The sequence below is a fragment of the Bos indicus genome, chromosome 3 (assembly GCF_029378745.1).
Source record: "Bos indicus isolate NIAB-ARS_2022 breed Sahiwal x Tharparkar chromosome 3, NIAB-ARS_B.indTharparkar_mat_pri_1.0, whole genome shotgun sequence".
In the NCBI taxonomy this organism is placed as follows: domain Eukaryota; kingdom Metazoa; phylum Chordata; class Mammalia; order Artiodactyla; family Bovidae; genus Bos; species Bos indicus.
Window position 1 is genome coordinate 108,620,979 of NC_091762.1, and position 27,301 is coordinate 108,648,279.

The window sequence follows — 27,301 nt, forward strand, 5'->3', positions numbered from 1 at the left end:
GTGAGGCCGGTACAAAGGTTTCTGACTCGAGTAATTCCGCGGACACTAAAAGTCATTCACTGATAAGACTTCTGAGAAGTCTTATTTTGGACACGGTGAATCTGCAGTGCAGAAATGCGGCCGGCACCTAGGGCAGAGGCCAGCCCTCGGGTCCTGCTGGCAGGGGCGCGCTGAGCCCACTGGCGGGAGCTCTAGGGGTTGCCCAGCGCGCCTCCGGAAGCCGCGCGCGCAGGCGCAGTGTGGCGGCGGGCGCCCCCTGGCGGGCGGTGGCGCGAAGGGACCGCCCCCAGCCTAGCGCTGCTGCCGCCGCCGACCGCCTCAGCCCAACATGGCGATGCACAACAAGGCGGCGCCGCCACAGATCCCCGACACCCGGCGGGAGCTGGCGGAGCTTGTGAAGCGGAAGCAGGAGCTGGCGGTGAGGGCCGGCACAGGGGGTGCCGGGGTGGGGGCCCCCGCTCTTGCCCCCGTCTCCGGGTCCGGCCCAGCCGCTTCGGGCCGTTCGTTACTCCCCGGGCGCAGCGCGGCGGCTGGGAGTCCGCCGGCCTGAGGACGGCTGCGCGTTGCGCGGCCCGCCGGCGCCTCGGCTTCCCGGTCGGGCGGATCTGGAGCCGGGAGCCGGGGGCGGGGCGCGGAGCGGGGGAGGGGGAGGGAGGCTAGGCCGGCGGAGGCGTGGAGGGAGGGTGGCGCCGCGGGTGGGGGCTTCCGTGTGGGAGCCCTGCGGCGGCGAGGGTCCGCGAGCTCTGCGGGCTGGATGAGGGCGGGCGGCTCCGGGCTCTTGGAGCGATTGGGCAGCAAGCGTGCCGGCAGGGTGGAGGAGATCGGCTCGGGCTTGGCTGTGGGCTCTGGGGAGGTTGGGTAGGAGACGGATGTGGGAGGGGAGACCCACACATCCATTCTGACCTTTCGAGGATGGAGGGGCGTTAATGTCTTTGCGGGGAATAGGAGTAGATCAGTTGGATGGGGCTTTTGATGGGCAGGCGTGGGATGTATTCGGGGACTTCTTAGATGACAGGTGAGGGGGAGCAGACTCAGTCTAGGAAATTAGGAATTGTGACACGCGCCTGGGGCCCCTTGCTTTCTGGTGGCTAAGCCCTCCCTCCCCTTGCGTTTTTGGCTTGAGCACCGGGAGGCGCATCTTACCTGAAGCTGCCCTTCCAGGTTTCCATAGCAACCGGCAGCCCAGTGCAGGCAGCCTTTCGGAGCTTACAGGGAGGGGAAGCTGGAAGGCTGCTCACCCTTCCCTCTCCCGTAGCGGTATCTTCTATGCGTGGGAGTGGCGACTGCTTACCCTCTTTCTCCGCGGAGTTTCTTGACAGCTGGGTTTCCACGAAGCCTCTGAGTATATGCAGACTTTTGCCTGGGTGTACATTTTTCTGGGGACAGAGTCTATTTCATTTTATTCTTAAAGGCACCCAGCAAGACAGGTCTAGACCGTCTTGTCTGAAACAGCCTGCCCCTGCTCATGTCATCCCTCTCTCCAGAAGGCTGACGTGGTGTCGTTTAACTTGAATTTCTAAGCCTGTTACCAGGATGTCAGGTTGGTCCGACTTAATGCTTGCATGTAAAAGGCATCAACTGCTTCCTTGTCTTTCACCCCAGGAAACACTGGCAAACTTGGAGAGACAGATCTATGCTTTTGAAGGAAGCTACCTGGAAGACACGCAGATGTATGGCAACATTATTCGTGGCTGGGATCGGTATCTGACCAACCAAAAGTGAGTGACAGAGGCCTGTAGTGTTGCTTTGTGCCCTAGTAATGTTTGCATATGGGGCTTCCCTGGTGGCTCAATGGTAAAGACCCTGCCTGCCAGTGCAGGAGATGTGGGTTTCTTCCCTGGGTCAGGAGGATTCCCTGCAGGAGGATTCCCTGCAGAAGGAAATGCCAACCCACTCTAGTATTCTTGCCTGGAAAATCCCATGGACAGAGGAGCCTGGTGGGCTGCAGTCCATGGGGTCTCACAGTATCTGACACGACTTGCGACTAAACAGCAACAACTATATTTGTGATTGGGACTATGATGTCCTTGGTGGTAGCTTTGGAGGGAAGCAGTAGTAAGGTGGGGGGGACAGAGGTCTGCATTTGAGCTTGGTCTCTGGTTCAGCCCCTGCCTCACTGAGTAACCCTGGACAAATCCTACACAGTAGGGGAAGTCTGGCCGATGGTACAGGGTTGTGTGAGGCTTAAATGGAATACAGCATATAATATTTTTTATACCAGCATGCCTCTTGCTATTTTGTATATTTTAATCAGTCAAGAGTTCCACCTTCACAGGATTTGCCCTACCTATATGCCAACTGTGCCATGGTTTATTTAGTAATGTTATTCTTAAAAATGTTCTAATTTTTTTTGAAAATTTTCAAATTTAGAGAAAAATTGAAAGACTAGTTCATGATCTCTTGGTACCCTTCACCGATCACCAGTTGTTAGCTTGCTGCCACATTTGCTTTCTCTCCTCTTTCTGTAATTTATAAGCACACACCTCTATGCAGGCATGCCTGTTAGTCGCTCAGTGGTGTCCAACTCTTTGTGACCCCATGGACTATAGCCTGCCAGACTCCTCTGTCCACGGGATTCTTCAGGCAAGAATACTAGAGTAGGTTGTCATTACCTTCTCCAGGGGATCTTCCTGACCCAGGGGTCAAACCCGGGTCTCCTGAATTGCAGGCAGATTCTTTACCATCTGAGCCAAAAGGGAAGCCCATACATCCCCATATCTATACTTAAAATTAAAAAAAAAATTTTTTTTTGAAACAATTATAGATACATAGGCAAAAAACAATACACAGAGGTTCCATATAGCCTTCACTCAGTTTTCCCCAGTGGTTGGGTTTTATGTAACCATATAGTACGATGGTAAAGCCAGGAAACTGACATTGGTACAATGTGTATGTTTAGTTCTGTCGTTTTATCACGTGGGTAGCTTCCTGTAACCACCACTGCAGTCAAGATACAGAACTGTTCTGTCACCACAAAGATCTCCCTCGCACCACCCCTCTGTAGTTGTATCTCCCCTTTCTTCCACATAGGTGTATATATACTTTTTGCTAAACCATTCAAAAGTTAAAAGCCGATCTTGGACACTTTGTCCCTAATTGTGTCAGCAGATACCTCCTAAGAATAAGAACATCTTTCTTAACCACAATTAGGCCTAGAAAATTAGCGCTATGTTAATAGTATTATCTAATATACAGTCTTTACTCATACTTCCCCTAATGGCCCCCAAAATGCACTGCTAGCTTGTTTTCAACCAGGTGGTGCTTGTGCATTGCATTTGGCTGTTATGTGTCTTTAGTCTCTTAATTTAAGATCTTCCCAACCTTTTCACGGAGAAGGCGATGGCACCCCACTCCAGTACTCGTGCCTGGAAAATCCCGTGGACGGAGGAGCCTGGTGGGCTGCAGTCCATGGGGTCGCTGAGGGTCAGACACGACTGAGCGACTTCACTTTCACTTTTCACTTCCATGCACTGGAGAAGGAAATGGCAACCCACTCCAGTGTTCTTGCCTGGAGAATCCCAGGGATGGGGGAGCCTGGTGGGCTGCCATCTGTGGGGTCGCACAGAGTTGGACACGACTGAAGCGACTTAACAGCATCAGCAGCAACATTTTCATTGATGAGCTTGTTTATGACATTATCTTGTAGAACGTACAAATTCTAGGTTTTTCTTGTTGTGCCTTCATGAGGGATCCTTTAAATATTTTTGGCAAAAGTGTTGCATTACTGATTGTGTACCTCTTGTTTACCTCCAAGTTGTTTTTTCTTTTTTTGACTGCCCCATGGCATATGTCGGATCTTAGTTCCCTGACCAGGGATCGAACCTGTGCCCCTGCAGTGGAAGCGTGGAGTTTTAACCACTGGACCACCAGGGGAGTCCTTGCTTACCTTTGTGTTATCAGACAGATTGCCCCATTGTTGGTGCTGCTAAGTTTGATTCTGTAATTTCACAATTGCAAAAGTAATTTTTTTCTCTTCATAATTAACAATTTCAGAGGTTGTACTTTTTTAGAAGTGTGAATATGCTACTCCCCCGATTTTTGTCACTGGTTTTAATGTCCATTGTTGATTCTTATCTAACCAGTTATTATAACGGAGGTTGCAAAATGATTCTAATTTTACTGTTCCTTTTACATTTGTTGCTAGCATTCCGAAAGAAGAGTTGTCCCTTTTTATCTTCTTTCCCTTTCATTCTGTCTCTCTCTCTTTAGAATCCTTGTAGATGCATGGATTTAAAAACAAAACAAAACCCAAAAAACCCCCAGTGTATTGGGGTCTAGTAACTGTCACTTTTTTACGCCAGAGGTTTATTTTGTTATTTAGTATAAATTCATTTATTGAAATCTATACAAAGAAGTACATAAATCATGAATTTACAACCCACTGACTTTTCACACCCCAGCACACCCATCATCGTTGTTTTTGATGCTTGTTAGTCACTCAGTGGTGTTCAACTCTGCGACTCTATGGACTGTCGCCTGCCAGGCGCCTCTGTCCATGGGATTCTCCAGGCAGCAGTGCTAGAGTGGGTGGCCATTCCCTTCTCCAGGGGATCTTCCCGACCCAGGGATCGAACCCCGGTCTCCCACATTGCAGGTAGATTCTTTACCAGCCGAGCCACCAGGAAAGCTTAAATTGTCCCAGAAGTGGCCGGAGGGAGCCCCCCAGCTGATTGCTTTGACATGACCCTGCGTTCTGAGCACTTGGTTGTTTGCTGTCCCTTTGTACTCTTCTTGTCCCAGGCCTGGCATCAGTCATTTCTCTGAGGACCCCTGGTTCTTTCCTTAAATTTTTTAAATTCAGGTTATTAAACAGAGATACTTCATAGCACTAGTCTGTGCTAGATGTTTTTAATAATAGGCATTAAAATAAATACATATTAAATACGTGAAAATGACTCTGAACCTAAAGCTAAAGTAATCCCATGTGTCACAGTGGATCACATATCATACATTGGAAAACACTGCTATGTATGTAGGCATTCAGCATGAATGTCATTTTGGTCAATCCAAGTGGTGTGGAGGTGTTTCCGTAATGAACTCCATAATTAAAACAAAAAAAGACTTCCTTGTATTTGTCCTGGGGCGTCCTCAGCTTGAGCCATAGGAGTAGCTTGGTGCTTACAATGAGTTTCTTGTGTGTGTTTTAGAAACTCCAATAGCAAGAACGATAGAAGGAACCGGAAGTTTAAGGAAGCAGAGCGGCTCTTCAGTAAATCCTCAGTTACTTCAGCAGCTGTAAGTGAGGTGGGGGAGGGGGGAGGATCTTTCTGTGGCCCATTGTTAAGGGAGCCCTCAGTTAAATTTCTGTGAGTTTTCCCTTTCCCGTCTGTCTGTGAGTAGGGTGTCTCTTTCCTTTCTGTCTGTGAGTGCTCTCCTGAGACCTGTAATAATTTTCTTGGTAACTGGTAGTTTTTTCTTTTAGGCAGTGAGTGCTTTGGCAGGAGTTCAGGACCAGCTCATTGAAAAGAGTAAGTTTATTTATTTATTTATTTTTTTACTTTTTCATCAATTTATATTTGAGCCTCCATCACTCCTATATTTAACTTCTGTCCAACTGTGTATCTGAAGACTGCGTGTCTTTCTCTTGCCTCTTTCTGGAAGTTAGGAGCCCTTTTGGATATCCTTAATCATGTCTTTCTCTGGTGGAAGAAACTACCGTATCCTTCCTGCCTTTTCAGTCACATGAAGATTGACTTTAGCTGCTCAAAGACACAGAAATGTGTTTTCACTCCTGTTAAGTTTTAGGAAATTTTTTTTCTTAGTTAAAAATAACCCTTTTATCATCCAACATTTCAGACATATCTAATAAATCCCCATGTACCCAATTTAATCATTCTTAGGAAATTCTGATACTATGACAGGAATGTACCTGTGTGTTCTTAAATTTAAAATGGAGAGCAGATTGTATTTACTTTGTAGAGAAATGTATCGTTCTGTGTACTTAAGCCATACAGTCTGACCCCTTTCTAATTTCTCGTAATGAGACTAGGAGCTGCAGGTTTGCCTTTCTGCACCAGACTCTAGGTAGCTGGACTGGATGCTCTCCCTGTGGGTCGGGTCACTCTGAAACTCACCCTGCTTTCTGTACTGGGGCTGGGTACTTTGCCATGGCATGTCTTGTTGTGGGATCCAGTTGTTTTGTTTGCATTAGGGCAGTGGTTTGAGGAAAATGGATTTTGGTAGTTTGGGAATTAGAACTACTCAGTGACTTCTGTTATTATTTCTGTATACAGATTTCTGAGTTTTTAGCCTCATCCCTAACTCATTTCCCTGAGCTTTAGTCTTGCATTTCTAGAAAATTCTAGAAAATGTCTTCTAGATATTTCCACACAGTCAGATTCATTTTGTCTAAAACTGAGCTGTGCCGTTTTCTTCAAAGTGTGTCTGCCCAATTATTTTGTTAGAGTATTCTGTTCTCCCGCCTTCAAAACTTGGTATGTGGCTTTGACTCCTTTCTACCAACGTCATCAGTTGGACTAAGTCCTTTTTTTTCTTTTCCCTTTACTATGACTGTCAGAATGGTTTGCTTTGCCCTTCAGTCTTTTTTTCCATGGTATAAAATCTCTCCCTTGTCCCCAAATTTTTGTATAACAGATTCTGTGGAATGACTCCTGTGTTCTTGATCTTTGGTCAATGGAGGAAACAACCTTTTCTCTTAGAATTTGTACTTTTATGTCTTCATATCTCAAGGATTTTGGAGTTTTATATTTTGGGCATTTGTTTTTAAACTGTTTTGAAATTTTTCCTCAAGCATGCATTGCTTTTGTTTCCTTTGGCTTCTTATGTACCTGCACTAGGAAGAGAATGGATTAGCATAGTCCCAAAGGGGAATTGTGTCCTAATTAGTGAAGCATTGTATATTTTTGTTAAAAGAATAAAGTAAAACAATAATGAAAAACAAAACAGGCAGATTTTATCTAGTTCTCCTGTGAAAGGATCAGCAGTCTCCCTTCTCTGTTTTCCTGGGCTTCTCTGAAGCTTTCATCACAGCAAACCCCTCCGGCATCCACGTCATTGCGCAGGTAAGTGATGCTTGAGCACGGTTCTCCGTGTCTTCCTTTCTGCCTTTTAACGTTTCATGTTGTTCTGAAGCCACTGCCTCAGACTGTTCAGTAGCTAGTCCGTTAAGTAGAGTGTCTCATTTGTAGATTTATTAAACTTAAAGTCTGATGTTACTTGCTCTAAGAATGAGTTGCTCAGTTTTATGTCAGTGAGAGGCAAACGCGTGTGTCTTTTCATGGTGGCAGCATTAGTCGACTGACGCCTTACTGTTGTGCCCTGAGATATTGTAACCCAGTTCTCTTGCTGTCCCTTGCCTTCTGCTTCCATGAGCTGAGGAAGAAAACGATTATTACTTTGTGGTCTCATTTTGTACTTTCAGATCAGATCAGATCAGTCGCTCAGTCGTGTCCGATTCTTTGCGACCCCATGAATCGCAGCACGCCAGGCCTCCCTGTCCATCACCAACTCCCGGAGTTCACTCAGACTCACGGCCATCGAGTCAGTGATGCCATCCAGCCATCTCATCCTCTGTCATCCCCTTCTCCTCCTGCCCCCAATCCCTCCCAGCATCAGAGTCTTTTCCAATGAGTCAACTCTTCGCATGAGGTGGCCAAAGTACTGGAGTTTCAGCTTTAGCATCATTCCTTCCAAAGAAATCCCAGGGCTGATCTCCTTCAGAATGGACTGGTTGGATCTCCTTGCAGTCCAAGGGACTCTCAAGAGTCTTCTCCAACACCACAGTTCAAAAGCATCAATTCTTCGGCGCTCAGCCTTCTTCACAGTCCAACTCTCACATCCACACATGACCACAGGAAAAACCATAGCCTTGACTAGACGAACCTTTGTTGGCAAAGTAACGTCTCTGCTTTTGAATATGCTATCTAGGTTGGTCATAACTTTTCCTTCCAAGGAGTAAGCGTCTTTTAATTTCATGGCTGCAGTCACCATCTGTAGTGATTTTGGAGCCCAGAAAAATAAAGTCTGACACTGTTTCCACTGTTTCCCCATCTATTTCCCATGAAGTGGTGGGACCGGATGCCATGATCTTCCTTTTCTGAATGTTGAGCTTTAAGCCAACTTTTTCACTCTCCACTTTCACTTTCATCAAGAGGCTTTTTAGTTCCTCTTCACTTTCTGCCATAAGGGTGGAACCGTGATTAATCTAGTCTCCCTAGCTCCCGTCCCTCTTATAAGCTGCTTCTAGCCTAAAAATCCTAAGACATAGGTTGGCACAGAGAATGCAGTGCATATTAGTTGTTTGGTGTTACTTCCCTGTTGTAAAATTCAGGATGACTTCCTCTCTTATCTCCTTCTAGCAGCTCTTTTACTGCACATAACCTTGACTGATTGTTTGGAGTTTGACTTGTGTGTTTGTAGATCTCAAACATGTTGAGATTTGAACACTTACTTGTGTTGACGAAGGAAACGAAACACTTTACTTTGCATTATCTCATTTAATCTAAAGCTACTCCTTGAGGATACGCATAGATTATCAGTTCCTTGAAAGTAGGGAACATGGCTGTAGCCCCCAGTGTCTAGCTCAATATCTTAATCATAAGAGATACTCAACGCATGAGAGATAGAATTCCTGTTTTACAGACGAGAAAACAGGTTCAGAAAGGTTAAGCAACAAATCAGTTCTCTTAACATCAGCTTGTATCGTCCCCTTAGATTAGATCTCCCAGTCTGATAGTTATGACTTCTCTCGTCACTTCCCAGGCTCTCGGTTTAAGAGGTGGTGTTTGATTTATTTGTTTCGAGTACACCTTGTGTCTTCTCACCTCTGTGCTTTGGCTTGTGCTCTGTTTCGTACTTATTTTGGCCTCTCATTTCTATCAAGGTCCAGTGTCAATCCCACACCTGCAGTGAAGCTTTTCCAGAATAATCCACTCTTTCTTCTCTGACTCCCATAATACTTAGTATCCATATCAACCATTTAGAACATCACTTAGTGCCTGGGTTCTCAGTTCTTAGGGCTTTGATTTGATGAAGGCAGCTCTGTATGTGTTTGCACGTGTGTGGGGGTACATGTGTACCGGCTTTATAGAATATGACCAACTCATGCATCCATTGACTCAGAACTCCCATAGCAACTGCTATACTATGCTATACTCCCAAATGAGTCAGCAGTTGATTTTGCTCCCGAATGCATTTGAATAGAACTGCAACATAGATAAAATTTGCCATATCTAATTTGCCTTTTTCTTACTTGTCTCCCACCTTTTTAGTTAAACTTTCTCTCCCCTATGCCCAGCCCCTCCTCCACTAATCCCTTATCCCTTCTTTCATACTGGGATCCCAAGTTTTCTTTTTTTTTTTAATTTTATTTTTAATTGGAGGATAATTATTTTACACTGTTGCGATGGTTTCTGCCATACATCACCGTGCATCAGCCGTAGGTGCACCACATCCTCTCCCACTCAGCTCCCTCCCCATCCCTCCCCTCTAGGTTATCGCAGGGCACTGGATCCAAAGTGTTTCTGCGACCGCATGGCCTGTCAGCCTGTCGTCTCCGCAGCCAGCCCTCTACCACGTGCGTGTTCTGTGATGATGGTTTTGCTGTTCCTACTTGTGGCTGTGCTGGGTCTTTGCTGTGGTGCACAGGCTGTCTCTCGCTTTGGAGAGTGGGCTTCTCTCGTTCTGGCACTCAGGCTCTCGAGGGCGTGGGCTCAGTAGTTGTGGTGTGCGGGCTTTTCTAGTTGCGGCGTGCTGGCTTAGTTGACCCACTGCATAGACAAGTGTGGATTCTTAACCACTAGACCTCCAGGGAAGTCCCGGGAGATGATAAATTTTTACTTGGATAAATAGAATTGGGTAATGGAGAGAAAGACTGTCCTGACCACACTTCTCCATCTTACACTCATCTTTTTATATTTCATTAGATTTTTTTTTTGGACCTCCCTGGTGGCTCAGACGGTAAGGAATCTGCCTACAAAGCACAAGACCTGGGTTTGATCCCTGGGTCGGGAAGATCCCCTGAAGAAGGGAATGGCCACCCACTCCAGTATTCTTGCCTGGAGAATTCTGTGGACAGAGGAGTCTGGCGGGTTACAGTGGGGTCGCAAAGAGTCAGATGCAACTGAGCTGGAAAAATAACACGTTCTCATTATAAGTCAGGCTGTTCAGAGGTGAATGTGAAAAAGGTTATTTATTTCCTGAGGTAGCCAGCATTAACAGCTTGGTTTTAATCTAACATATATTTCTGGACATAATCACACACACACAGAGCTGGAGGTTTTTTTTTTTTTTTTTTTTTAATAGAGATAGTGGATTGGTGCATACTGTCTGCTTTTTACTGTTTTGTCACACATGGCCCTGCCAGTTCAATACACACACTGAGAACAGTGTTGAGTTGTGATTAAAGAGTGTGATTTGGACTCAAGCCATCTGGTTTGAATCCCAGCTCTACAGCTTCTGAGCTGTGTGACTCTAGGCAGATTCCTTAACCTCTCCAGCCTTCCATTCCTTTCTCTGTAAAATGGACATCGTAACCATAGAGCTTTTGTGAGGGTTCCGTGTATTAATATATTTAAAGTGTGTGCAACAGTACCTGGCTTACAGTAAGGACCGTCATGTCAGCTATTGTTCGTGTCTTATATTGTCTTTTTTTTTTTTTTGGCCATGCCATGTGGCATGTGGGATCTAGGGAAGTCCCATAAGATTTCTTTTTTTTTGGCTGTACTGCTCGACATGTGGAACTTACCCAACCAGAGATGGAACCCATGCCCTCTGCAGTGTAAGCATGGAGTCTTAACCACTGGACCACCAGGGAGGTCCTAGCATCTTGCATTCTTTTTAAAAGCTGAAAAATACCTGCTAGTCTGGTGGTGCCTCCTCTGTTGATGAATATTCCCATCCTCTCTGTTTTCCCCACTGTGAATGGTGTCACAGTAAACATCCTTGTACCCATATACTTTTTTATAATGCAGTTTTAATTTCTGTCTGACAGTATCCCAGAAGTGGCATTACTGTGTCAGAGTGATATTCATAAATATAGTACAGTTACTGTCCGTGGCATAAGGGGCAAGGTGTATGTGGTCTTTGTCCCCTTTCCTGGCACCGAGCTCCTAAAACTCTTGGATGCTCCAGAATATAAAGAATGACTAGTATGCAAAAGAGCAGTCAGAGAGCTTCAGATGGGGCTGATTCCCTGAAAGACCAATCCTTGATCAGAAGCTTGGAACTTTGAACCTTATCCCTGAAACCTCCAGGGAGGGCTGAGTTTGAGACTGGAGATTGAGTTAATTAATCATACCTGCATAGTGAATGGAAAAGGAAATGGCAACCCACTCCAGTATTCTAGCCTAGAAAATCCCATGAACAGAGGAGGCTGATGGGCTGCAGTCTATGGGGTCACAAAGAATTGGACATGGCTGAGCGACTGACCATGCATAGTGAAACCTTTGTGAAAACCCCTAAACAATGGAGTTACCGTTGGTGAACACGATGCGACACTGGACAGGTTCCCAACCCAGACAAGGCAAGGAACTCTGCGCCCCTTCCCATGCCTGGTCCTGTGTGCCTCGTCCTTTGGCCTGTTTCTGACTTGTATCCTTTATAATTAACCAGTGACAGGAAGTAGTGTTCCTGAGTTTTGTGAGCTATTCTAGTGAATCATCGAATTCGGATTTATAGCTGGTCTGTTGGAGGAATGGGAGGCCCAGGACTTGTGTCCAAAGTAGGGAGCACTCTTATGGGACTGAACCCTTAAACTGTCGGGTCTGCCCTGACTTCAGTAGTTAGGGTCAGAATTAAGTTGAATTGTTGGTATCTAGGGAATCAAAGAATTGGTTGTTGGTGTTGGGAAACAACCCTGGACTTACCAAAAAGAATCTTGTCATTCCCATTCTTAAAGGCATACCTTGGGAGAAATCACTGGGATAAAATAAAAGAGAAAAAGATCATTTTATTATTACTCTTTATTAGAGTAAATTTTCAATCTACACAAATAGAGACAAAATAATGAATGCCTGTGTACCTGTCACACTGCCTCCCGACCATCACACCATGGCTCGTCCTGTCTCATCCACACCCTGCCTGCCCTCAGCTCCACCCCCTGTATCATGCTGAAAGTCTCAGAAATCTACGCCTGTTTCTTGTGTACCCTTCACCATGTGTCTCCTAATGATCATTTTTAAATTGTGGTGAGAACACTAAACATAAGATCCACAGATGTTTTAAGTGCACAGCGTGGTGTCGTTAACTGTGCAGGGTCGCACTGCCGATCTCTCATCAAAGAAGGACACCCCACTCACCGCCTCCCCCAGCCACCAGTGCCCACCGTTCTGCTCTCTGCCTCTGTGGGTTTGACTGTTTTGGATTCCTCATAAAAGTGAATCATGCAGTATTCGCTTTCCTGTGACTGGCTTATTTCATTTAGCATGATTCCTCCAGGTTCATCCATGTTGTGGCATATGACAGGATTCCTTCTTTTTAAGGCTGAATACTGTATTCCATTGTTTTGACTTTACCCAGTCATCTGTTGATGGACATTTAAGTTGTATCCACGTCTGGGCTATTGAATGATGCTGCAGTGAACACAATGAGAGTGAAAAAGCTGTAAAACTCAACATTCAGAAAACTAAGATCATGGCACCTGGTTCCATTACTTCATGGCAAATAGATGGGGAAACAATGGAAACAGTGACAGACTTTATTTTTGGGGGCTCCAAAATCACTGCAGATGGTGACTACAGCCATGAAATTAAAAGACACTTGCTCCTTGGAAGAAAAGCTATGACCAACCTAGATGGCATATTAAAAAGCAAAGATATTACTTTGCCAACAAAGGCCTATCGTTTTTCCACTAGTCATGTATGGATGTGAGAGTTGGACTATGAAGAAAGCTGAGCACCAAAGAATTGATGCTTTTGAACGGTGGTGTTGGAGAAGACTCTTGAGAGTCGCTTGGACTGCAAGGAGATCCAACCAGTCAATCCTAAAGGAAATCAGTCCTGAATATTCATTGGAAGGACTGATGCTGAAGCTGAAACTCCAGTACTTTTTCTACCTGATGTGAAGAACTGACTCATTGGAAAAGACCCTGATGCTGGGAAAGATTGAAGGTGGGAGAAGAAGGGGACAACAGAGGAAGAGATGGTTGGATGGCATCACGGACTCGATGGACATGAGTATGAGCAAGCTCCAGGAGTTGGTGATAGACAGGGAAGCCTGATGTGCTGCAGTCCATGGTGTCGCAAAGAGTCGGACACAACTGAGTGACTGAACTGAACCACAGTGAACACGGGAGCACAGATACCTCTTCAAGATCCTGATTCAGTTCTTTTGGATAAATACTCATAAGTAGGATTACTGGATCATATGGTACTTATGTAAACGGTAGACCGTTTCTACTGTAATTACACTTTAAAACCCCTAAACACAGCATGTATTCAGTTCAGTTCAGTCCAGTCGCTCAGTCGTGTCTGACTCTTTGCGACTCATGAATCACAGCATGCCAGGCCTCCCTGTCCATCACCAACTCTTGGAGTTCACTCAAACTCATGTCCATCGAGTCGGTGATGCCATCCAGCCATCTCACCCTCTGTCATCCCCTTCTCCTCCTGCTCCCAATCCCTCCAAGCATCAGGGTCTTTTCCAGTGAGTCAACTCTTCGCATGAGGTGGCCAAAGTACTGGAGTTTCAGCTTCAGCATCAGTCCTTCCAGTGAACACCCAGGACTGATATGCTTTAGACTAGACTGGTTGGATCTCCTTGCAGTCCAAGGGACTCTCAACAGTCTTCTCCAACACCACAGTTCAAAAGCATCAATTCTTCAGCGTTCAGCTTTCTTCACAGTCCAACTCTCACATCCATATATGACCACAGGAAAAACCATAGCCTTGATTAGATGGACCTTTGTTGGCAAAGTAATATCTCTGCTTTTCAGTATGCTGTCTAGGTTGGTCATAACTTTGCTCGTACTGCATTTGTTTATTTGTTTAGTTTGGGCTGCATTGGGTCTTTGTTGTTTGCCCGCGCTTCCTCTAGTTGCAGTGAGCAGGGGCTACTCTTCATTGCTGTGCACAGGTTTCTCACTGGGGTGTCTTCTCTTGTTGCGGAACGCTGGCTCTAGATTCTCGGGTTCAGTAGTTTGGTACCGGCATGGGCTTAGTTGTCCTATGGCATGTGGAATCTTCCCGGACCAGGGGTCCAACCTGTGCCCCCCTGCATTGGCAGGTGGATTCTTAATCAACCAGAGAAGTCCTGCATCTCTTTAATGCTGAATAGTACAGGCATACTTTGTTTTATTGCACTTTGCAGATACTGCACTTTTTACACGTTGAACATTTGTGGCCACCCTGTGTGGTCAGATGATGGTTTAACATTGTTTAGTAGTAAAATATCAAATTGGCAACATCCGCTGGATCATGGAAAAAGCAAGAGAGTTCCAGAAAAACATCTACTTTTGCTTTATTGACTACGCCAAAGCCTTGGACTGTGTGGATCACAGCAAACTGTGGAAAATTCTTCAAGAGTTGGAAATACCAGACCACCTGACCTGCCTCCTGAGAAATCTTTATGCAGGTCAGGAAGCAACAGCTAGAACTGGACATGGAAAAACAGACTGGTTCCAAATCAGGAAAGGAGTATGTCAAGGCTGTGTACTGTCACCCTGCTTATTTAACTTATATGCAGAGTACATCATGAGAAATGCTGGGCTGGATGAAGCACAAGCTGGAATCAGGATTGCTGGGAGAAATATCAATAACCTCAGATACACAAATGACACCACCCTTACGGCAGAAAGCGAAGAAGAACTAAAGAGCCTCTTGTTGAAAGTGAAAGAGGAGAGTGAAAAAGTTGGCTTAAAGCTCAACGTTCAGAAAACTAAGATCATGGCATCTGGTCCCATCACTTCATGGCAAATAGATGGGGAAACAGTGACAGACTAGTTTTCTGGGCTCCAAAATCCCTACAGATGGTGACTGCAGCCATGAAATTAAAAGACGCTTGCTCCTTGGAAGAAAAGGTATGACCAACCTAGACAGCATATTAAAAAGTAGAGACATTAATTTGTCAACAGAGGTCCGTCTAGTCAAAGCTATGGTTCTTCCAGTAGTCATGTGTGGAGTTGGACTATATAGTGAGGGCTGGACTATAAAGAAAGCTGAGCAACGAAGAATTGATGGTTTTGAACTGTGCTGTTGGAGAAGACTCTTGAGAGTCCCATGAACTGCAAGGAGATCCAGCCAGTCAATCCTAAAGGAAATCAGTCCTGAATATTCATTGGAAGGACTGATGCTGAAGCTGAAGCTCCAATACTTTGGCCACCTGATGTGAAGAACTGACTCATTGGAAAAGACCCTAATGCTGGGAAAGATTGAAGGCGGGAGGAGAAGGGGACCACAGAGGATGAGATGGTTGGATGGCATCACCACCTCGATGGACATGAGTTTGAGCAAGCTCTGGGAGTTGGTGATGGACAGGGAAGCCTGGCATGCTGCAGTTCATGGGGTTGCAAAGAGTTGGACACGACTGAGCCACTGAACTGGACTAATTTTTAAATTAAGACATGTACATTTCTTTAGACATAATGCTGTTGCACACTTAATAGACTACAGTATAGTATAAATATAACTTACATGTACTGGGAAACCAAGAAATTTGTATAACTCTCATTATTTTGATGCTTGCTGTGTTGTGGTGGTCTGGAACCAAATCCACAAGGTATGCCTGTATTCCATTGTATGGATATCAGATCAGATCAGATCACATCAGTCGCTCAGTCGTGTCCGACTCTTTACGACCCCATGAATCGCAGCACGCCAGGCCTCCCTGTCCATCACCAACTCCCAGAGTTCACTCAGACTCAAGGCCATCGAGTCAGTGATGCCATCCAGCCATCTCATCCTCTGTCGTCCCCTTCTCCTCCTGCCCCCAATCCCTCCCAGCATCAGAGTCTTTTCCAATGAGTCAACTCTTCGCATGAGATGGCCAAAGTACTGGAGTTTCAGCTTTAGCATCATTCCTTCCAAAGAAATCCCATGGCTGATCTCCTTCAGAATGGACTGGTTGGATCTCCTTGCAGTCCAAGGAACTCTCAAGAGTCTTCTCTAACACCACAGTTCAAAAGCATCAATTCTTCGGCGCTCGGCCTTCTTCACAGTCCAACTCTCACATCCATACATGACCACAGGAAAAACCATAGTCTTGACTAGATGAACCTTTGTTGGCAAAGTAATGTCTCTGCTTTTTAATATGCTGTCTAGGTTGGTCATAACTTTCCTTCCACGGAGTAAGCGTCTTTTAATTTCATGGGTGCAATCACCATCTGTAGTGATTTTGGAGCCCAGAAAAATAAGTCTGACACTGTTTCCACTGTTTCCCCATCTATTTCCCATGAAGTGATGGGACCGGATGCCATGGTCTTCATTTTCTGAATGTTGAGCTTTAAGCCAACTTTTTCACTCTCCACTTTCACTTTCATCAAGAGGCTTTTTAGTTCCTCTTCACTTTCTGCCATAAGCGTGGTGTCATCTGCATATCTGAGGTTATTGATATTTCTCCTGGCAATCTTGATTCCAGCTTGTGTTTCTTCCAGCCCAGCGTTTCTCATGATGTACTCTGCATATAAATTAAATAAACAGGGTGACATATACAGCCTTGACGAACTCCTTTTCCTATTTGGAACCAGTCTGTTGTTCCATGTCCAATTCTAACTGTTGCTTCCTGACCTGCATACAAATTTCTCAAGAGGCAGATCAGGTGGTCTGGTATTCCCATCTCTTTCAGAATTTTCCACAGTTTCTTGTGGTCCACACAGTCAAAGGCTTTGGCATAGTCAATAAAGCAGAAATAGATGCTTTTCTGGAACTCTCTTGCTTTTTCCATGATCCAGTGGATGTTGGCAATTTGATCTCTGGTTCCTCTGCCTTTTCTAAAACCAGCTTGAACATCAGGAAGTTCACGGTTCACATATTGCTGAAGCCTGGCTTGGAGAATTTTGAGCATTACTTTACTAGTGTGTGAGATGAGTGCAATTGTGCAGTAGTTTGAGCATTCTTTGGCATTGCCTTTCTTTGGGATTGGAATGAAAACTGACCTTTTCCAGTCCTGTGACCACTGCTGAGTTTTCCAAATTTGCTGGAAATGTATGGATATACCATTTTTATTTATTTATGCATTTATCAGTTGACGGACTTTTGCATGCTTAGTTGCTCGGTCGTGTCCATCATCCCACTGACTGTAGCCCACCAGGCTCCTCTGTCCATGGAATTTCCCAGGCAAGAATACTGGAGTGGGTTGCCATTTCCTTCTCCAGAGGATCTTCCCAACCCAGGGATTGAACCCATGTCTCCTGTGTCTCCTGCACTGCAGGTGGGTTCTTTACCCACTGAGCCATCAGGGACGCCCACGGTGAATCGTGCTTCTGCGAACATTTATGACCAGTTTTGTGTGAACGTGTTACCATCTCTGTTGAATGTGTTCTCAGGTGTAAAGTTGCTGGTGGTTTGTTAACTCAGTGTTTAACCTTTTGAGGTGTTTTCCAAGGTGAGGGTGCAAGTTTACATTCCCATCAGCCCCATTGGAAGGTTCCAGTTTCTCCACATGCTCACCAGCACCTGTTACTGTTTTCTGCTATAGCCACCCTAGTGTTCGGAAGGGTTACCTCCTTGTAGTTTAGTTTTGCATTTCCCTAATGACTGATGATGTTGAGCGTCCTTTCCTGTGCACCTTGGCCATTTGTATATCTTCTTTTGAGAACTATCCAAATCCATTGCTGATGTTTAAAATTTTGTTTGTCTTCCTGAGTTCTAAGAATTCTTTAATATATATTCTAGATACAAGTCTTTATCAGATATATGATTTGCAAATACATTTTCTCCTGTTCTGTGGGTTGTGTGTGTGTGTGTTTAGGTGGCACTGGTTTATAAGCATGGTATGAACACACCATATTCTGACGTGTGTGTGCACTGCAGCGTGCTCACTACCAGTTTCGTTTCCATGTGTGACCGTGTGCTTGGCCCCGTGTGCCCACTTTGCCCCTGCCCCACTGCTGTGGGCTGTGTTTTTACTTTTGGGGTGTGATTTTCAGTTCAAGAGTTGTATATAAATGATATAGTTCACTTTACTTATTTTTTCTTTTGTTATGCTTGGTTTTGTGGTCTTATCTAAGAAACCATTGCCTAATCCAGTGAGTTCTAAGAGTTTTACAGCTTCTACATTTGAGTCTCTGGTCCAGTCTGAGTTAATTTTTATATATGGTGTGAGATACTGTTCCAACATCATTCTTTTGTGTGTGGATATCCAGTTATCTCAACACCATTTGTCAGAAAGACTGTTCTTTTTTCATTGAATTGTCTTGTCATTTGTTGAAAATCAGTTGACCACAAATGTAAGGATTTATATCTGGACTCTGAATTCTGTTCTCTTGACCTGTATGTCTGGTCTTAGGCCAATACCACACAGTCTTGGTTACTGTAGCTTTGTGTAGTAAGTTTTGAAGTTCTTGTGCTGATTTTTTATAAATTCCACTTTGATTTCAGGACAGGATTGGTTAGTATACTTTTTCTAGCTTAATGGTGTTAGAGCTCCCTCTTCTGTTTTCATAAAGTGTTCAAAGGCAGGGATTCGTCACTGCTGAGATCTGCTTCGATTTCTCCCTTCTGCTTTTTGGGGACTACCTCTTTGTTTTAGCTCTAATATCCTTGTGCTACTCAATTTGAAATCTCTTCCTAGAAGTTTATATTACAAAGACGTAACAAGAAGAAAGCTAATCCTTCGTTCTGCTGTTCACCTAACTCCTTTTGAAAATTTTTAAAAACAGGTAATGTACACATATTTGGGATTCTTCCTCAGTTCAGTGAAGTGATAGTCTTCTCCTCCTCTGTCCTTTTATATTAAGTTTCAAGGAGTTCCTTTCAGGAAGAAAAAGTGTACCTTTACCAAAGTATGTGTAGTTTTTCTTAAAAACATGTATTTATACAAATTGTTCTTGATTTGCTTATTTAATGTATCTGAGGGATATTTTAAAATTGGGAATATGTGTCAACTGAAGGGTATTATTACCACTTTTAAAATAATATTCTTAAGGCGTCTCAGAGTAACTTCGGTGGTGGAGCTCTTCTCCTCCTTGACCCTTTTTCTTCACGGAAAGTCAAGATTCCTGTGTAGTTTGGCAAGGAACCAGGGCCAGCTGTAGGATCTTTTCCCAAGGTCATCTCTCACCTCCTGAAGACTTACATACTGTTTTTGATAATGCTTCTTGTGTAATTATTACTCCCATTAGTGTATTCTGTGTTTCAGTAACTGCTATGTAGCGAGGTTATCTTGTGTGGTACAGTCTCTCAGCTGTCCTTAAATCTGCTGCCTCTGGTTACACTGTTTCAGATTACAAGTTTTTCAGCACTCTGGTAACTTTGATGCTTTGACTGTATGTATCTTTTGCCACCTCATGTGAAGAGTTGACTCATTGGAAAAGACTCTGATGCTGGGAGGGATTGGGGGCAGGAGGAAAAGGGGCCCAAAAGAGGATGAGATGGCTGGATGGCATCACCGACTCGATGGACGTGAGTTTGGATGAACTCCGGGAGTTTGTGATGGACAGGGTGGCCTGGCGTGCTGCGATTCATGGGGTCGCAAAGAGTTGGACACAACTGAGTGACTGAACTGAACTGAACTGAACTGATCTTCCTGTCAGTTGGAATATATGGTCCTTGAGGGTAGTACTATATATTTTAGTGCTCGAAAATTCTTTTCTGGACTGATGGACAAACTGCCTGTCCATCAGTCCATCAGTACTGATGATGCTTTGGGGGCCTTGTGTTTCTTCCCTCCAGGGGAGCCAGGAAGTGGGACGGAAAGTGACACTTCTCCAGACTTCCACAATCAGGAAAACGAGCCCAACCAGGAGGACCCTGAGGATCTGGATGGATCTGTGCAGGGAGTGAAACCACAGAAGGCTGCTTCTTCCACCTCCACAGGGAGTCATCACAGCAGCCATAAAAAGCGAAAGAATAAAAACCGGCACAGGTCAGTGGCAGGGACCACCCTTCCCCAACCCCTGCACTTCTGCCCTGTCCCCAGCCACTTAGAGCTTCCACTGACCATTGCCGTGAAGGGTCTTTACTGGAATAAACGTTCTTCAGGATTGGTGTGGTCTTTCTGTTGCTGATGGGAAGAAACTCATTTGGTCTTAATGAAGCAGGCTAATTTTTCTCTAAGGAAGGAGTTGGTGGGCATTAGAGTAACTGTGAAGGGAGACATCCTGCTTACTGCTTCTAGTGTGAAAAGTGAAAGTTGCTCAGTTGTATCTGACTCTTTGCAACTCCATGGACTGTAGCCTGCCAGGCTGCTCTGTCCATGGAATTCTCCAGGCAAGAATACTGGAGTGGGTTGCCATTCCTTTCTCTAGGGGATCTTCCAGACCATAAAACTTTTGTTTAGTCAGATGAATTTGAAATCCTTTCAGAGGAGGTAAAGGGAACTAGAAGCGGAATCTGTGTACTGGCAAAGTGCCACTCGCTTGTGGCAAGCTGTGTGCACGCGTGCTCAGTCGCTTCAGTCATGTCCAACTCTTTGGGACCCTGTGGACTGCAGCCCCCCAGGCTCCTCTGTCCGTGGAATTCTCTAGGCAAGAATACTGGAGTGGGTTGCCATGCCCTCCTCCAGGGCGTCTTCCTGGCCCAGGGATTGAACCTGTGTCTCTTGTGTCTCCTGCATCGGTAGACGGGTTCTTTACCGCTGCCGCCACCTGGGAAGCCTGTGGGGAGCTGCAGGATGAGCTAAGTCTTTTGCCTCCTAGTCCTGATCCTGCCTACCCTTATTCCCTGGAGGATGGAGAGAATGAGCTGATGTGCCTTTTTACTTTTTAAATACAAGGTTTGTGATTGCTTATCTTCACAAATTGCTGATTTGAGTGCCAGAGAACAATATAAAGGCTGTAATTCACAAGAGCGCCTTCCTAGATAATGTTTGTTCACCGTGCTTTTTTGTAGTGCCTAATGAGCTAGGAATCACACCAGTGGACAGAGAGGTCAGGTGTTACCCAGAGAGGATTTCAGCGTTCACTCTGCTTGGGGTTGTATGATAGTGCCGGGGTCTCTTAGCTCAGGTAATCTGAAGCCGTCCAGTTGCAGTCAGAGAGGGAAATTCTTAGTTTTTCCAGGAAGGAATCTTGTCCTGGCCTCAAACCTTCTTCTGGGAGGTATGAAAACCAGACATCCAACAGGCTGGCTTTTGTCCTGCTCCTCTTAGGAGCCTGCATGCTGAGGAGATGCGAGGGGATGTGCAAGGAATGGGTGGGGTCCCCTGCCTTTCAGCTTGCCTCTGGTCTGAGCTCTCCTGTAGAACATGCCCTCACGCACCCAGGGCATTACAGTCGTTAGCTCAATGGATGTGGCAAGCAGGGATGATACAGAATTAACTCTTACCAGGTTTAAGCCTCCTTGGCATCAGCTGAGGCTTTAATTCTTTGAAGAGTCTTTCTTGTCATTGGTGGTGGTTTTAGATGCAGGAGTATCCAGATAGTGACTGAGGACTGCAACTGAGCATTTTTATGCAAACCAAACATCACCAGGCCAGTCTTGTAAGCATAGTAAGAGAGAGCAAAAATTGCATCGTGTTGTCTCCCCCTTTTTTTTCTTAAGTAAGGCTACAGGTTATTTGATTACTATGACAGGACCGATGCCAGTTTATCATGAATAGCAGAGAGCCATACTCTTTAAAGTACTTTTTTTTTAATTGTCAAGATAAAAAGGTTATGCTCTGTGTTGCTTTCGCTAAGTTTACTTCAGTGTCATTTTAAATGTAACAATTTATTTTCCTATTTCAGAGTATCTAGAGGAGGGGATAAATTCCTTGAAAGTTTCTGGGACGTTTCTTTTTCCATTCCTGGTATATGATAAGACTCTCTATAGCTGTTGTGTATTTCAGGTTATACCTTATTTTCCTTAATGATACAAACAGCTGATAAAAAGGAATTAGACATCGAACTTAACTTTCTCCTTGTGGATTGCTAGTAGATTTCCATAGGAATAGCTTTTCCTGCCTTTCTTCTCCTGGCCTTAGGAGCTAACTCCTTCCAGAAAAATACTAGGATTTAAAAAGATCTTCGGTGGTAGTTATTGCCTTCACAGTGGGGCTTTTTGTTTCGAAAGCAGAATCCTTTTGTCATCCCCCTGGTTTAGTATCTGGCTGGATTTCTCTTTGGGCCTTAGGGACGACTCACCTGCCCCAAGGGAAGAGAATGGAATTGATTTCCCTTCTTTCTGGAGAAAACACATTTAGCACACCTTCTCAGATTCCTGCCATCTTTAGTGTGGAATTGTGTCTGGCCCAACCCCCTCACCCCTGACCAGTGTCTTCGCTGGTCCCACAGATGGGGGTGGGGGTGGGGAGCGCTTTGTCTACACGTTTGTGATTCTGCTCCCAGTGCAGTATTGTTTCTCCTCCAGTGTTCCACGCTCCATATTGTCCGATAAAAGTCAATGGTAAATTACTTCAATAAAGGTATGAATACCCGCCATGTGCAAGGCTTTATTTAGTGATGAGTAAACAAAGTGGAAATAAATAGGTACCTTAGCAAAAGAAATAACTTTTATTTGACCTTTTCAAGAATATGAAAATCTATCGAATAATCTTTAGCATTCATAAATTGATCACAGGATTCTAAATTCTTATGCTTTACATGATATCGGAACAGTAAATCCCAGTGTGTTTAAAGAAGAAAGTTGAAATTACAACCTCTAGCTGCTCTGACAGGTTTTTACTACTGTACCAAGCTCTAGAATTCTAGTAGTTTATGAAGTTTTCATTAAGTAGGTACAGTCTACTTCTTTAGTTTCTGATCAAAGTTAGACTGAAAGTTAAATTTCTGACAGTTCCTGGTGTGTACACTTACTGTATACTTTTCCCAAATGTCTTAAGTGAAACTGTTGCATAAAGGATGTTGAAGTTAAGCTTTATTCTAGCTTTGTTCCTGCAAACATTAGCTAGGAGGAAATAACAGCCGTTTTGCATATTGCTTTACCATCTGTCTACAGCCTGCAAGGTTCTGGAGCCAGCTAAGGACGGGTGTCGTGCCCCTGATTAATGTCTTCTTTGGAGGTCTGCCCCAGCCCATGGTCCTGTAGCAGAGATGGCCCAGAGTGGCTCCTGTGGGCTTCTCCCAGCTAGACTCCTGTGGCCTGGGTGCTTGTAGATGGCGGCTTCCCTGCAGACTTTGGTGTTCCGTAATAGTAGTGCTGATGTAAACAGTTCACTTGCCTTCCACCGTTTCAGGGGCAGAGTAATGTGGCTCTATGATTTACGGAATAAGACTCTGATTCGACCCTTGGCTTCTAGCATGAATGCTGGGAAAAGTAATACTGTGTTTGGACACAAATATAAAACCGAGTTAGAAATTACAAAATGTTTTTTATCTCCAGAAATTTATGATGTTTTAATCTTTCATTTTAGCGAAAGTACATTATACTGAGTTGTTGGTACTGTCTTCAAAGCACCTTTCATTATGTGACTAAACCCTTCTTTCTCTGTTTCTTCTAATCCCCTGTTTATTTTTCATTACAATTAAATATTTAAAAATTTCTAACTCTCAATCTAGCAGCTAATAGAAGGCCTGTAGGTATCTATAGTTTTCTAATGAAATAACTTTTCTTATTATAGTCTTTTCTTCTGATATGAAATCCACTGAAGGAAGGGAGTCTCCCAACCCCAGAATCTTTGGTGCTTTGATGTTTTAAACTTTGTGGCTTAAGATTCTTAAAACTGATATTGTTTCTACAAACTTGCTAGGGTGGCTAATCAACTAATTTATTCAGTTAGTACATTATTAACGTCTATTGCTTTCTTCCTTTCAAATGCTGCCCTCAGCCCGTCTGGCATGTTTGATTATGACTTTGAGTAAGTTTGATTTGAACTAGTCTTTGTGCTGTGTGTCTAGTGTGTAGAGACCAGTATGCCTTTTTGAGACCTTTCTAACCCCTAGTTTATCTGTTTGATTATAGGTATGTATATTAGGTTAGGCTGGGAAGTTTTTTTAAAAACAAAAACGTGATGGAGGTAACATTTTTTAATAAGTTAAGCAAAGTTAAGTAAACTTCACTTTTATGCATTTCGATTTCTTGAAAAATAAGATAACCTTTACTTTAATCATATTTAAATTGATGTCCCGGCTTTGCTTCATAAGGAGGTTAATAGTTTAAGATCTTGATATTTTGCTGTGGGAAGATTTAAAAATTGAAATGTGTTTAATTGCTTTTGTGTTTCACATCCAGAAATACAAACTCCTAGTCTCTTTTCTGTTCTGAATTACTCTGTGTCTCAGACAGCGATGTAGTTGCAGAACTAGTATATTAACGTAGAGCATGTCCTCTTAATCCAAGCCCTTTAACGTGTCATTTTGGAATAATTTCTAAAAATTGTATGGCTTTCATAATGGCTGTTGTCTGTTTCTTTTTGAGTCATCTAAGTTTACCTTGTGGCAAGAGTATCTGCTCATGTTTTTAATCAATACTTGCTCAGTAATATCTGGGTAAACAACTAAATGTGACTTAGTCTAATGAAGAATGTGGGTTTTACTTAACCAAATAGTCTTTGTTATAGCTTGTGCCCTATGCAGTAGCTGGTTCTTGGACCCTTTTTCTGTAAATTAAAATGCAAATATCTCTTTTATCTTTCCCATCACAGGATTGATCTGAAGTTAAACAAAAAACCACGAGCTGTAAGTATCAGCCAGACCATTTCATAGAGGCTGGTAAATTTTGAAAATGGTTAGAAAGATGTATTTGCCTTCTTGAATGTTCCTAATCTGGGGTCACAGTTCTTGTTTTAAAGTCTGGGGTGTCCATCTGGACACAGTTCAACTTTTAGATTGATGTTCTTCTGTTATGTTTTGGAGAGAGAAAGGGTCACATATTTTTAAGTGAAGAAAAACTACATTTGATTAAATAATCAACTGTTCATACTACTCTTTCTCATATCCTCATCCACCCCACCCCCCGCCATGCCTCTGCCTGGTGAGTTCTCAGGTCTGATAAGGAAGAGTTGATACTTCTGTCCCTTTGTGGGACTCAGAAGACAGGCCACTTTCAGATGTGAAATGTCCATTGCATTTGAAACAGAATCTTGATTACAGAACAGTCTCCTGGCAGGGTTGTTGATGAGAATTTATCAATGTTCTGCTGAGGGTAAATTGGGACTTTTGTTTTTCTCTCTTCAGGACTATTAGAAGACTCATTAGTGCAGATGCTTCCAGGCTGTAGAGCCCTGCTTCCCTCCTCCGACCTCACGAAGATGAGCATCCTTCACCTGCGTGTGTGGCCATCCACCTCTGCTTTCCCAGGCCCCAGTGCCTGTGACTCTGAGTTGTTTGTTCTGAAATGTGGTGACAAACAAGTCATTTCCATAAGACCGCATTGGGTCATTTACTTTGTGTCATTTTTAGTAACAGAACTGCAGGAAACCACACGACACAGTTATACTCCCAAGTTGCTAACTGTTCATTCCTCCCTTCTCGGAAGGAATGTCTCCCCCCAGCCCCGAACTGGCTGGCACCAGCTTCATCCGTCATGCGCATGGAGAAATGTTCTCTGGGTTTGTTTTATGCTGAATGTAGAACACAGGTCACATTTCAGAGGGAGGCTGTAAATATCTGACGTTTTCTTATTTTGTTTGTGTTTTACCATTTTTCTATTATTGTTTTTACCATCTTATTTTCTTTGGGGACTTTTTGTAATGCCATTGTACAGCTCATACCTTCCTGCTGACATATCTGATAATCTGTTTTGTGCAGTTGCCAATATTCTTAACTGAATATAATCTGGTTTACCATAAATAGAATGGGGCTTGGCTTTTTGTTTTTCTGCTGAGGGAAGGTAAAGGGTGTTTATTTAATAATTACCTACCTTAAATCTTTCTGAGTTGAAAGCAGTTTCATGTTCAAGGAACAAGAAAAACTGAAAAACATAAGTTTAAATCAACCCTTTTAAAATATTTTTATTCTTTTGTATAAATAAAATTTCACAGGCTTTGACTTCTCATGCTTTACTTTTTTAAAAAAAATTTTAATTGAAGGATAATTGCTTTACAGAATTTTGTGTCATGCTTTACTTTTAAACCTGAGATTGTTTTTTGTTTTTTCACTTATTTATTCATATCATGCCTTATGGAAATTTCTCTTTCCAACTTTTCTCTCTTTGATGATATTTGCCTGGTTAAATATTGCTGTAAAAATCACTAAGGCAAATGGAAGGGCTCCAAATTGTACCCAAAACTGGTAACGCCTGGAGTTCAAGAGCAGAGTAAATGACAGGTTTGTGGAGAGGCCACAACACCAGCAGATGCCCCTCCCTAATGGAGTGGATGGGCCGAGGAACCTGCTGATGGCTGCTACCTGCCTCTGGAGCAGCGGCCGCCCACCTTGGCTGCACGTTGGAATCACCTGGCATGCTTAAAAAAACGCTAATGCCTGGGTCCTACCCGCCCCGTAAAGACTCTTGCTTGGGTATAGTCTAATAGTGGAGATATTCTTTTCAAGAGTCCCTGGCATTCTGATAAGAAGTCAAGTTGAGAGCCACTGCATTAGGAGACTGGATTGTTTGATTTAAGTCCTATGTCTAAGGGATAAGCTGTGGGGCCTCAACTTTCCTTTGACTCTATTTAGTCATAGCCCTTTACATACGTCTAAATCTTTGTTAGAAAAAATATGTCCCATTTGTGGTAATATTGGTAGAGTTAAAATGTGGATGGCGGCTATTATCAAGACACATCTACCTTGTCAAATGTGTGCGGAAGCTTTCACTCTTGTTCTCAAATAAACTTTCCTTTTTTGACTCTGTGGCTATTTAGATGTCTTTGCTTATGTCTTTGGTAGTAGAACTTCAGGGATTTTTTTAGGAAATAGTTTCTTATGTATAGATTTTCCAAAAGACACAGATAAACCCCACTAAGCTAAAGACAATGGAAACCAGAAACTTTCTGTATCCTTTTTTTTTTTCTCCTGTTTCTCCTTTCCTAGGAGGAAAAGATGGGATCTCTGTGGTTTCCTTAACCCGGAGGACAGCACGCAGCAAGCCTGAAGATAGTTTTGACTCTCATGACTTTACATTTGCTAGAGACAGAATAAGTGAGTCACTCAATCCTGTCCGACACTTTGGAACACCATGGACTGGAGCCTGCCAGGCTCCTCTGTCCATGGAATTCTCCAGGCCCGAATACTGGAGTGGGTAGCTGTTCCCTTCTCCAGAGGATCTTCCCACTCCAGCTCTCCCACGTTGCAGGCAGATTCTTTACCATCTGAGCCACCAGGGGAGCCAGAGATAGAATGCCTACTTTTAAAAAGGTGTATTATTAGGAG

At 43.9% G+C, this 27,301-nt stretch overlaps 1 protein-coding gene across 4 annotated transcripts; it reads left to right on the top strand.

Annotated features, from left to right (window-relative positions):
* Nucleotides 1–261: 261 nt before the first annotated feature.
* On the top strand, nt 262–26,777 carry MEAF6 (MYST/Esa1 associated factor 6). Of its 4 annotated transcripts, XM_070786828.1 has the most exons (8): nt 262–418; nt 1,603–1,718; nt 5,148–5,235; nt 5,423–5,468; nt 19,785–19,977; nt 23,818–23,847; nt 24,634–24,667; nt 25,166–25,354. In XM_070786828.1, the coding sequence occupies exons 1-8, from the start codon at nt 329–331 to the stop codon at nt 25,172–25,174; spliced, it is 606 nt and encodes a 201-aa protein (XP_070642929.1). In that variant the 5' UTR covers nt 262–328; the 3' UTR covers nt 25,175–25,354. The 4 variants fall into 4 exon arrangements, with proteins under 4 accessions (XP_070642929.1, XP_070642932.1, XP_070642930.1 ...); XM_070786831.1 differs by lacking the exons at nt 23,818–23,847; nt 24,634–24,667; nt 25,166–25,354 and adding exons at nt 22,891–22,893; nt 25,467–26,777; XM_070786829.1 differs by lacking the exon at nt 23,818–23,847.
* Nucleotides 26,778–27,301: the final 524 nt, after the last annotated feature.

What these genes read in the sequence shown, in the direction of transcription:
- MEAF6 (XM_070786831.1), top strand. Translation starts at nt 329, where the DNA reads ATGGCGATGCACAACAAGGCGGCGCCGCCACAGATCCCCGACACCCGG. An exon ending in CGGTATCTGACCAACCAAAA is followed by an intron (nt 1,719 to 5,147) that starts GTGAGTGACAGA and finishes TGTGTGTTTTAG; the next exon opens with AAACTCCAATAGCAAGAACG. An exon ending in CCTCAGTTACTTCAGCAGCT is followed by an intron (nt 5,236 to 5,422) that starts GTAAGTGAGGTG and finishes TTTTTCTTTTAG; the next exon opens with GCAGTGAGTGCTTTGGCAGG.